General features: G+C 34.8%; 1 protein-coding gene across 6 annotated transcripts in view; it reads left to right on the top strand.

Moving 5' to 3' along the window:
* The window catches only part of SENP6 (SUMO specific peptidase 6), a 132,017-nt gene that overhangs the window by 39,503 nt on the left and 80,467 nt on the right, over positions 1 to 12,047 (top strand). For 5 of the 6 annotated variants that reach the window (XM_046004839.1, XM_046004836.1, XM_046004835.1 and 2 more), the window contains 2 exons: positions 8,420 to 8,562; positions 9,706 to 9,810. In XM_046004839.1, the coding sequence (XP_045860795.1) occupies positions 8,537 to 8,562; positions 9,706 to 9,810 (131 nt within the window). In that variant the 5' untranslated portion in view covers positions 8,420 to 8,536. Of the gene's footprint in view, positions 1 to 8,417; positions 8,563 to 9,705; positions 9,811 to 12,047 lie in introns of all 6 variants that reach the window. The other variant, XM_046004838.1, reaches the window with a different exon arrangement.

The following is a 12,047-nucleotide window of genomic DNA, read 5'->3' as shown; positions in this document are numbered from 1 at the left end:
GACCTACTACTATTTTTTGTGCCAAAAGAGATCCCAGTGTTTCCAGTTGTTCCTTTCAGGAAGTTTTTAGATTCTAATATAATAGGTGAGAATTATGTCTTTCTCTTGTAAAACAGATAAAGGTTTATTGGGAAAGGAGGTACTGTATAATGCCTTTCTATAGATGTTTAAATACACATTCCTAATAGATGGGTTTTAAAGTAAAAACCAAGAGTCGGAAGCTTCTATAGAAACCCATGTATAGATGGGTTTTAAAGTAAATCGGTTTTAAGAAAGGGTAAAAATGGAGATTGAGGATTTAGGAATTGATTCCCTTAGAAAGTCTTTGTATATCCTAAGGGGTTACATATTCCTGGATTTTTTTTTTCCCATTTTATTTATTTTTTTCAGCATAACAGTATTCATTCTTTTTGCACAACACCCAGTGCTCCATGCAAAACGTGCCCTCCCCATTACCCACCACCTGTTCCCCCAGCCTCCCACCCTGACCCTTCAAAACCCTCAGGTTGCCCCAACCTCCCACCCCTGACCCTTCAAAACCCTCAAGTTGTTTTTCAGAGTCCATAGTCCTGGATTTTTAATGGCTTGTAGGTAATATATAGGTTCATATGGATCATTGGTTTAAACTGATAGAGTTCCTCTTCTCAAATCCGCATGGAATTAGGAGTAGGCTTTTTCTTGGATTAAAAATGTCTTAGTATTGTTTCACCAGCCATTTTGTTTTTAAGAATTTAAATGTCTCTAATGTACATCTTATGTATCTAATAGATTCTTGTTTTAATAGATTCTTTTAGGTTATCTTATTTTCTGAAGTTCTTAGGTGCTAAATATCCTGAATACTTGTTTTTTTTGTTGTTGTTAAATTGACTTACTTGATGTCTGATAAGTTTGGGTGGATAGTAACCACATATTGATAATTTTACACATTTCCACAGTCCCAATGAAATATTTATTCATGCAGCAAAAATATGAATTGATTACAGTGTTCCATATTTTGCTGGCAAGCAAAATAGACAAGTTTCTTTTTCCTATGGAGCTTAAATTCTAGTAACTGACTATACTCATTTGTTACTTAATGAGTAATATAATACAAAGTTGGCAAACTAAGGCTCAGAGGCCAAATCTGGCCTACAGCCTATGGCCTAAGAACCATTTTTAAATGGTTTCCCCCAAAGTCAAAAGAATGTTACGTGACTATTACATGAATTTGAATTTTGGTTCATAAATAAAATTTTATTGGAAAATCAGCTGTGTTCATTTGTTTATGTATTGTCTATTACTGCTTTTCATGGTACAACTCAGATTTGAATTAGTTGCACAGAGTTGAGTGATTTCAGTAGAGATTGTATGACCCACAAAGTACTTGTTATGTGTCCTTCTACAAAAAAGTTTTGCTGATCCCTATCCTGTTGTTTTTACCTTTACCGTGTAAGGGCATTCTCTGTAGATTGGTACACAGTTAAGAGAAACAGCTTTTGGATGGGTAATAAATATTTGAGTTAGTTAGACAGAGAGTATCAGATTCTAGGTATGCTAATGTCGACTTCATAGGATGTTGTAAGATAGATGATTGTTCTCCTGATCTTATGCTTGCATTAGCTAGAAAACTGTCTTAGGCTACTGAAGGGGTGGGGGCAAACGGGAAGGAAAATTAAAGTTTTTTGGGAACCTCCAGACTGAATATATCATCTTGAATTTGAGTAGTGGTAGTTCTCTTCTCTGTGAAATTGTCATCCATAATTGAGTGGCTTGATTTTTTAAATTTATTCATGTTATTTCTCCCAGGAATTTGATGTAGATAAGCAAATTAAGAGTGCAAATAAAATGAGGGAAAATAGAAATTATTAGGCAGAGAGAAGTAGATGTATTAGGGATTTAAAATAATTTATATGTTGTATTTTAATTCAGTCGTTATTTTTAAGTGTTCTGCAAGCTAGAATTATGTCCTATAGGTCTACACTTGTGTGAAGAGAATCTTTACAACTTTATATCCTATGATTCTCCTGTGGAATAAATTCTCCCCCTACCCCCACCCTTCCTGGAGCTACCTCCTAAGCGTAGCAGGTGGTAGGGAACTTTTTCTAAGGTAATTTGATGGTATATATTAAGAGATTTCCTTGAGATAAATCATCTCTTACAAAGCTTAAAGTACTGGTTTTCTGTTGACAACTGAAGTGTATGTAGTTTTTAATAGTAACCTATAGGCAACGGAATTGGGAAATTTAAGAATTCAGTTATATAGATCTTCTTGCTTTAATGGTGGGCGTGTTGGGTTGTTTGTTGCTGTGCCCTAATGCTTTCTCAAAAAAAGTTTTGAAAATGTATGGGCATTTAATCAAATATGGTTGAATTAGCTGAGTTATGTACCTGCATATTAGGTGTGATAATTTTGGCTTAAACAATTCTTAAGAGGGAAGATTAACTTTCTACATTTATATAGAGGAATATTTAGCATAGTTCCTTTGTTTTTGAGATATTTTTGTATACTAATGATGAATTCTTCTTGGATAACACAGTTTGTCTTAGCTTTTTTTTTTGGTTAAGCATCCTATTTTTATTTCTCTAAACACTAAAAATTCCTCATGCAGTATAGCATGGGAAATCATAGGCTTTGGAATCAGACCAGTCTTTAAATGTTTAAAGCCATTTAGCTAGTTTGGACAAGTAACTTTGCTTTTTAAATTCAATAAATTTTGTAACAGGGATAGAATTTCAGCAAAGTTTAAATGACTTACGTGCAGAGATTTTGAGAGAAGAGAACTGAAGTGCGAAATTTGAATGTGTTAATCCCATCACTCAGTAGCAGCGAGTAATTGGCCTGATGTTTTAGGTGTGGTTGTTGAATCACAATCTAAAGAACTACTGAAATGTCTAAAATTAGGAGATTGAATATAAAGTAACTTACATAATGCCTATTCATAGTAAGTGTTCACTAAATACTAATTTTCATAATTGCCTAGATAGGAGTGGAATTATATGATCAGTCTTTAATGGAGACTTTTTGCTTCTGAGATTCTATTTTAATGTTAAATACTTTATTACAACATGTGCAAAGATTGAGGGTTGATATTGAAATACAAATATTATATTTGGGAGGCTAGTTGGAATTTTCTGGTCCAGTCAAGTCTGCTACACCATGTAGCTCATACTTCTGTAAAGTATATCCCTAAGTTCATCCTTTCACACAAAAGTTTAAAGCTAAAACCATCTAAACTAGTTCATATAATGCTGTTCTCCCCAGCTTGTGCCAGGTTCTCTCTGTATCTAGCCTGTGTTACCTGAGTTCAATTTATGATCTCATTTTGTTGTGTGGAACTCACAGTCTGTGGACATCTTACTACAGGGACCTCACACATCCTGCCAGATGGTTTTATTTATTTATTTTTGAAGATTTTATTTATTTATTTGTCAGAGAAAAGCAGGGGGAGAGGCAGGCAGAGAGAGAAGCAAGCTCCCCACTGAGCCACCCAGGTGTCCTGCCAAACAGTGTTTTAAAGCTTCACCCTCTTTGGTAAAATATCTCCTGGAGGATCTTTCTACTCTTCTCCCCAGTCTCATTGTTTCCTATCCCTTTCTATCTGCTTAAGTACATTGGATTTTTTGTTTGTTTCGGGTCTTTCATGACAAAAGGGCTTTGTTCAAACTGGGGGCTGTTTACTGTTGCTTAGTACTGCTTCCTCAGAACATGGACAAATAAGTACATAATAAGCATGGGATATATATTTGCTGACTGACTTATGGCACCAAATGAATGGATATTCCTGCCCAGAATGATCTGGAAATCAAGTCTAATCAGGAACCATTTGGGGGAAGGGCCTTCATTAGGTTCTATAAGCAGTAGAGAATAAAAATTTTTGAAGCAGATAGGTTGTTTAATCTTTCAAAAGGTATTCTACCAAATTCTGACACTCTACCACTTCACTTTATTAAATGCTAAGGTGAAAGATTGTTTCCTTAATAGAGACTAGTACCAATATGAGATTTTGACAAAGAGTATCACCTAGAACTCTCTCAACAATCCGTAGAAAATTCTGGTTATAAGAAGTATTATGTATAGTTCTTTATTTATAACACATGCAGTCTTTTAAATAGTCTAAATTTTGTATCAAGGCAACAAAGGCTATGAAGTTGGGTCAAAATGATTGGACTACTGGGGAAATACGTTCATTCATTTGTATTTTGATGTTGTGCTGTCTATAAGACCGAGTAACATAAAAGGTTATATAAAATTCACTTTTATATAACATTTGAGAACATCATCAAATCATTTTCGGTTATATTAGTCAGAATGTCTTCTTTATTAAGCTCTGTCAATGAGAATTTCAAGTATTGTAGTTATGTTACCATTTGCATTACTTTATCGATCTTTATTTATTTATTACTTTTGTATCTTTATTTAAGTTCAGGTATGTTAACATATAGTGTAGTATTGGTTTCAGGAGTAGAATTTAGTGATCTATCACTTACATATAATACCCAGTGCTCATCCCAATAAGTGCCCTTCTTAATGCCCATCACCCATTTAGTGCATCTGCCTCCTCTCCTCGCCCTAGCAACTCTCAGTCTGTTCTCTTTAGCTAAGAGTCTCTTATGGTTTGTCTCCCTCCCTGTTTTTGTTTTTGTTTTTGTTTTTAAAGATTTTATTTATTTATTTGACAGAGAGAGAGATCACAAGTAGGCAGAGAGGCAGGCAGAGAGAGAGGAGGAAGCAGGCTCCCCGCGGAGCAGAGAGCCCGATGCGGGGCTCGATCCCAGGACCCCGAGATCACGACCCGAGCCGAAGGCAGCGGCTCAATCCACTGAGCCACCCAGGCGCCCCGGTTTTTTTTTTTTTTTTAAGATTTTATTTATTTATTTGAGAGAGAGAGAGAAGGGGAGGGTCAGATGGAGAAGCAGACTCCCCACTGAGCAGAGAGCCAGATGTAGGACCCTATCTCAGGACTCCAAGATCATGACCTGGGCCAAAGGCAGTTGCTTTTAACCAACTGAGCCACCCAGATGCCTCACCCTCTCTGTTTTTCTCTTATTTTATTTTGCCTTCCCTTCCCCTCTGACTTATTTCATTTAGCATTATGCTCTCTAGCTCCACCCATATCCTTGCAAATGGCAAAATTTCATTCTTTTTTATGGCTGAGGAATATTCCATTGTGTATATATATATATTGCACACACATACACACACACCACATCTTCTTTATCCATTCATCAGTCGACTGACATTTGGGCTCTTTCTGTAATTTGGCTGTTGTTGATAGTGCTGCTATAAATATTGGGGTGCATGTACCCCTTCAAATCAGCATTTTTAAAAAAATATTTATTTATTTGACAGACAGAGATCACATGTAGGCAGAGAGGCAGGCAGAGAGAGAGGGAGAAACAGGCTCCCCACTGAGCAGAGAGCCCGATGCGGGGCTCGATCCCAGGACCCCGGGATCATGACCTGAGTCGAAGGCAGAGGCTTTAACCCACTGAGCCGCCCAGGCGCCCCAAATCAGCATTTTTGTATCCTTTGGTTAAATAGTAGTGCAATTGCTGGATCATAGGGCAGTTCTATTTTTAACTTTGTGAGTAACCTCCAAACCATTCTCCAGAGTGTTGCATGAGTTTGCATTCCCACCAACAGTGCAAGAGGGTTCCCCTTTCTCTGCATTCTTGCCACCATCTGTTTCCTGAGTTGTTAATTTTAGCTGTTCTGACAGGTGTGAGGTGATATCTCATTGTGGTTTTGATTTTTACTTCCCTGATGATGAGTGATAACCATTTTTTCATGCTGCTGAGATTTTTTAACAGGATATGTATCAAAATCATCCAAAGCAGTGGTTCTCCTGTGTTAGTGTTCATCAGAATCACCTGGAAGGTTTGATAACAAGATTGCTGGACCCCACTTTCAGAGTTTCTGATTTAGGAGATCTGGAGTGGGGCTGCTAATTTTCATTTTAAGTGTTCCCAAAGGATGCTGGTTCTCTGGTCCAGTGAACCATACTTTGACAACTCTTCATTGATTTAGGGCTTTTTTTTTTTTTTTTTTTTAATATGGGACTAGACCAATGTCTTAATGACTGGATAGGCCTAATTTTTATCAGCTGAATGTGTCATAATGACCAGTTGTTTATGATAAAATAATTTATGGGCTTTATTTTAATTAATTAATTTGAGGAAGGAGAGTAAGAAATCTCTAAGCAGACTCGTGCTGAGCATGGAGCCTGACGTGGGGCTCGATCTCACCATCCATGTTGATGACCTCAGCCAAAAACATGATTTGGGCGCTTAACCAACTAAGCCACCCAGGAGCCCCAATCTGTGAACTTTCTAAGAAAAGATACCTGTATTTCTAATTGAGTGGAACTATTGGTTACTGAATTCCTGCTTATCTGCCCATTTCAGGGCTCAGCGATTTGTGTATATTTTTGTTAATGCATGAAATAACCCCATGATTACAAGGAAAATTACTTGGCCTGAAAGACAAGTCTGTTTGATTCCTAAATTGTTATTTCCCCAATAATGCTTTATTTCCTATGAAAAAGGTCCCCAAATGCAAAAGTGATTGTATTCTCCTACTAACAGAAATAAAAGAATATAATAATTCAAGTGTCTTTATCCCCTGTGGGTTTTTTTTTTCTGTTATTAGTTGTTTATCTTGGTTTTTGATCACACTGTCTAATTTCTTTGAGCCTGCTATGAATGGTAAATATTGCATATGAAAAGTCATAGTGATACTTTGAGGCCTAGAAAATTACCTGTTTCTGGAGGAGATATATATTTACTTCTGGCTAGTTACCAGGAGCATTAGCAATCTCTGTCTCAGATCATCTTCATTCAGTGGTTCTCCAAGTATGGTCTCTGATTGGCAGTATCGGCATCACTTGGGGACTTGCTAGAAGTACAGATTGTTTGGATCACACCAGGCCTAATGAATAAGAATAAACTGTAAAAGGTTGGACACAGCAGTTTAACAGACCATTCGGGTAATTCTGATTTACACTAAAAATTTGAGAACTGCCTTAATTGAACTGAAGGTTGAGATGATTTAGAGGGTGGATTTCAGTCTATACAATGGCTGTTATTCATAGGCTGTAATTCTGATCCAAAGTTTGAGGGGTTTATGAGGCCCTTCCTATATGGTGGATCTTCATCTCCACTTTTTGTGTCTCTAGCTCTCTGTTGGAGGTTCAGTTTAGCCTCTCAGTTGCATCTTCTGGAATCAATAGGTGCCTCAGGGGAAAATACAAGTCTGGGCTTAGAGCTCTGCGGTTCTTGTTCCTATCTTAATTCTTAATTATTCACTACTTCCAGAGCTCAGGTGTCTCAAACATACATATTTTTTAAATTTGTATTTTGTCTAACGTTTTTCTAGTTGTTTTCAGAGAGTAGAAGGAAATTGATCTGCATTACTTAATCTACCATTACCAGAAGTGGAGGAGTCTGAAGCCCATGGCTGTAAAAGATTAGGAAGTAAAGAAATGTCTCGAGGAGGAGAAATGATAAGCAGTGCGTCAAAAATAGGTCTTTTTTGGAACATTGTAATGTAGATACGCCTAAAAATAGGAATGGTATTGATACAATGAACTCAGTACTCAGAGGACCTTTTTTGTGGGAGCTTTTTTTTTAGGGAACTGTTAGGTTTCCATGGAGATCAACGGGGGGGGGGGCATGTTCCTATCTTCTTATGACCATATTTTATAAATGAGTGAGAAATAAAATATTAAACTATTGTTTCAAAATCAAGTAGGTAGCAATGATTTTTAAAGTGTTGTTTGGGTCAGTTATCACTAATAACTGAAGGTTTTTCTTCTCAATGAGTCTGAAAGCAGCTTTTAAATATCTGGTGAAATGAATGTAATAAAAGTTGGTTTCTTTGTTGAAAAGAACTTCCTGAGAAATGCCCATCCTGTTGTCATACTGTGATACCCCCAAAGTGATTGTTATTGATGTGTTTACATGATCATTTGCAACTATGAAAGTATCAAGACATTTCAGTTTCTGTGTTTGTATAGAAACTTTGATGTTAAGGCCACACTCCTTGTACAAGTTGAAGTGGTAACTTACTGCCATATTTGACTGTACTTGTCCTACAGATAGTAGCAACAAGGGAAATTTTTTTTTTACTCTTAGGAAAGAGCTATTCTAAGATACTCTACCCTCAAGTCTTCTGTTTTTCTCTTTTAATTATCTCAGATACCTTTGGAGACTTTTAAATGAAAAGGAAATAATACTGTACACATCCACATTCCTACATATTTTTGTTATTGTTAGGAAAAAAGTATTACAGTTGAATTATTCTTAAATTCATGCCACTGTAATCCCTCTCTCCCGTCTGTAATAGCTGGTACACATTTTTGTAGCCTTTTTAGTAAGTGGGTTTTCAAACAATCATGTTACGGTGTTTATTGACTCTTCAACATTTATGGATTTTTTACAGTTAAATCGTCAATCTGAAATTGTTTCTACCAGTTCTGGTGATCCCTGGAAGACATGTGCAAGACGAAACAAGGCTGAAAGTTTAAAACCCTTGAAAGGCAACCCAATTGGACTTAACATGTTGAGCAACAATAAGAAATTGAGGTATAGGCACTTCACTACACATTCCTACAGAAAAGATAAAGTGTTTGACACCAAAAACTAACTACCTTTGTGGCTAGTTGACCCAAACTGTACCTTTTCTTTTCACTTTATTAGCAATGCTAAGAGGTAGAGTTGTTCCAGTGTGTGTATTCTTTGCTTTGAATCCTGGGATTAGGGTTAATTGCAGTGATTTCTTGGTTCTGAATAAAAATATTACAGTGTTTTTATAAATATATATAAAAATGTATAATTTTATAAAAATACTCTATTTTTATAAAAATACTGTAGTACATACATGTGTGTATATATATATAAAAATATATACAGTAGAATGGGATTTCATAAGATGAACTTGCTCTCACATAATTACTAAAGTCTTGGTTATAATATTAGAAGTAGAAGGCATTGGAGGATAGAATGCTCCTGTCTCCTCTAGGGGATACTTAATCAGGATTGTCTCAGTAAGGAACCTTTTTTTTTTTTTTTTTTTTTTTTAAGGTATCTTATTCCTCTTCTCTTCTAGATACAACCCACTTTTCCTTTGTGGTACTCATAGGGAACCACTGTTACTGATATGATTGGGCTCTTACACTTCCCAGAAATAAGTTTGAAAATAACTGTTTCATTTCAGTTTTGTCAATTTATAGATAGAAAACTGAGGTACATAAAGGCTAAGTAACTTTGAAGTCAGTGGCAGAGTCAGAAGTAGCATTTGGGACTTCTTACTTTTTTTTTCTTTTACAGCAGTACCTTTTGTTTTTATTTTGGCATGTAAGAAAACTTTATAATACTCAAGAAGAAGAAAAGAAAATATATCTGAATTAATTTATAAGATATAGTGCAGAACATTTATTTAGGGTTCCTGCTTTCTATTCCAGTGTTTTTCTACTCTGTATCTTTCATGAATTGTATTGGAAACATTTCAGAGACAAATTCAGGGAGTGGAAAACTCCTAATGGACAATTTAACATGGTCAACTGGGTTGGATTGATATATAAATATATTTAAATATATGTATTTTTCTTAGTGTGAAGGTTTTTGTGTGTGTGTGTGTGTGTATGTTCAGATTTGAAAGGATTTCTTTTGCATATGTTTGTGTAATTTTCCTTAGTTCAAATTATTCTTCGTCTCTTGCATCTGCAGTGAAAATGCACAGAATGCATCAATATGTTCCGGAACTGTAGTTCATGGTAGACGTTTTCAACATGCTAATGCACAGATATCACTAGTAAAAACAGCAGCTCAAAGGTAAGGATTTGAATTGCCTTTGTTTCGTGTGTGTGTGTGTGTGTGTGTGTGTTTACATCCTTTTTAATTGTTTGGCAGTTTTTTTTTTTTCTTTTTCCTTTAACCAATTTTTTTACTTTGTGGAACTTTACTGTGTTTCTCTTTTCTGTAACAAGATATCCCTATCTCTGAAATAATTCGTATTTTAGAATTTTATTATTATATATCTGTTTTTGAATAAATCATATTTGTAAGTAGAGACGTAAATAAGGGCCTTTTTATTGCATTATATTCCAGTTAAATTAATCTGATTTTACAACATTGGCTGGTACAACATTTTTCAAGAAATCTTCAGCTGGTGGTTTAGCTCTGATGAGTAAAACTACAGTTACTAGCTTACTTTCTAAGATTTATTGGATTTCATAGTACCAAAATAACTCACATTATTAGTTTTAGCTGAGAAAATTTTGGTTTTAGTAGATTTGGTGGTTCTCATTGATCATCAAAGTAATACTTGAATTTTGAAATAATTAAAGTAACCATGGGGAAATCTTACTGCTTTAATAAGTGTGGGTTTTTCATGACCATTTTTTGAATTATGAAATTTCAGTTGAATTTCAGTTCTGAGCCAATTCTAATTGACTAAGAAATTCTTAGGATCCAGCAATAAAATAATTTTTGCATTATGAATAGTATATAAAATGTTTTTATAAATAGTAAAATTTAAGGATTTGGTATCTATGCTAAATGCTGTTCTTTATTTTTTAAAATGTCAGTCTAGATTGTTGATTATTCAGAAGATGTCCTGACTCTTAGAAACACTTTCTTTATTTGCTGTGTACATAGATTTGGTATAGCATAGATTTTTAACTTAAAAACCTTAAATCTTTCTCATACTTTAAGATCTTTCTTTTGCTTAAATATTTTATCATAGATAAAAGATTATAACATTAGATATTTGAGAAATTCAATTAAAAAGAAAGAGAACTTATTGCACATACCAAAAAATTTGCTTTTTTACTGTAAAGTACACAAATCAAACTCTAGCTGACAATACGGCACAAACATGAGAATAATAAAAGGAGAATAATTAGTGGGGAGGCAAAAAGAAGAGACATGGTGTTTTTCACACACTGATCACATTGATAGAATCCATTGCTGACAAAGATTTGTCTTTTTTTATATTCTGAAAATTGGTCCATGTTGAAATATTATTTATGGTTTATAATCAAGTGATATATTCTACAACCAAAATTATTATTGCTTTTGAGCTTATTTATTAGTTTGGAATTTGCAGCGTGACCTATTCTCTCCATCTCTACTTTCATCATTGGTAATGTTAAAAAACTGATTTCAGTTTGGAAATTGGTTTGTGTTTTGTTTTATTCTAGGTCTTGGTACCTGTTACACCTTGCATATGTATTACTGGTATCTGCATAAAAGATAAGATTCTGTTAAGAGGAAATGACATTTACTAGTAAAATATTTCTTAAAAAACAAACAAATAAAACCCTGAATTAGTTTGTATTTAGAGAAACACTCCTGAGTGAAAATACCTGACAAGAACAACTAGGGGCAGTAAGGAAAACTGAAAAGTCATGTTAACAGATTCTATTTATGTTTGTTTGTTATTTATAGAATAAACATTCCTTATTCTTGCTACAGTGTGTCATTAAAAATATTTTGATGTTCAAAAACAATTCATTGAGAGTTTTTCTAAGTTTCTTCCTTCAAAATCATTGAGTGATTTTATGCTACCTGCCAGGCATAGATGTGGTACAGAGTAGTCAAAGGTGTATATGATGAAGCCCCTGCTTTCAGTCTCAAGTTTGATTAGGGTAGAGGATAGAAAGATGAGTAAACAAATAATTACATGGTGAGCACAGTGTAGTAGATACAGTGTGCATAGTGCTGTTTCAGAGAAGGGAGCTGTGAAGAATTCACAAAGAAGTATTAAAGAAGTTTTTGTGTGAACTAGCTAGAAGAGAACACTCCATGTAGTAGGAATCACATCTTCAAAGGCATGGAGAAAGCCTTCACCTAAGATGGGTTACTATCGTTTAAAAAAAAAAAAAGCTTCCTACCAAACCTTTGGTTTTATTTTCTTTATTTTTCCTTTTTTAAAAACCTTTGGTTTTAATTAGTGTAGTTTTAGCACAGTTGCCAGGCTTCAGAAGAGGTGAGCACCCTGGTTTTTACAACTCAACTCTTAATTTGAAATGAAAGAGATGCCACAAGTTGGTAATTCACACAGTCCT

This window comes from Meles meles, chromosome 5 (assembly GCF_922984935.1).
Source record: "Meles meles chromosome 5, mMelMel3.1 paternal haplotype, whole genome shotgun sequence".
NCBI classification, from domain to species: domain Eukaryota; kingdom Metazoa; phylum Chordata; class Mammalia; order Carnivora; family Mustelidae; genus Meles; species Meles meles.
The sequence above is the reverse complement of the archived record's forward strand: the minus strand, read 5'-3'. Positions and strand labels throughout refer to the sequence as shown.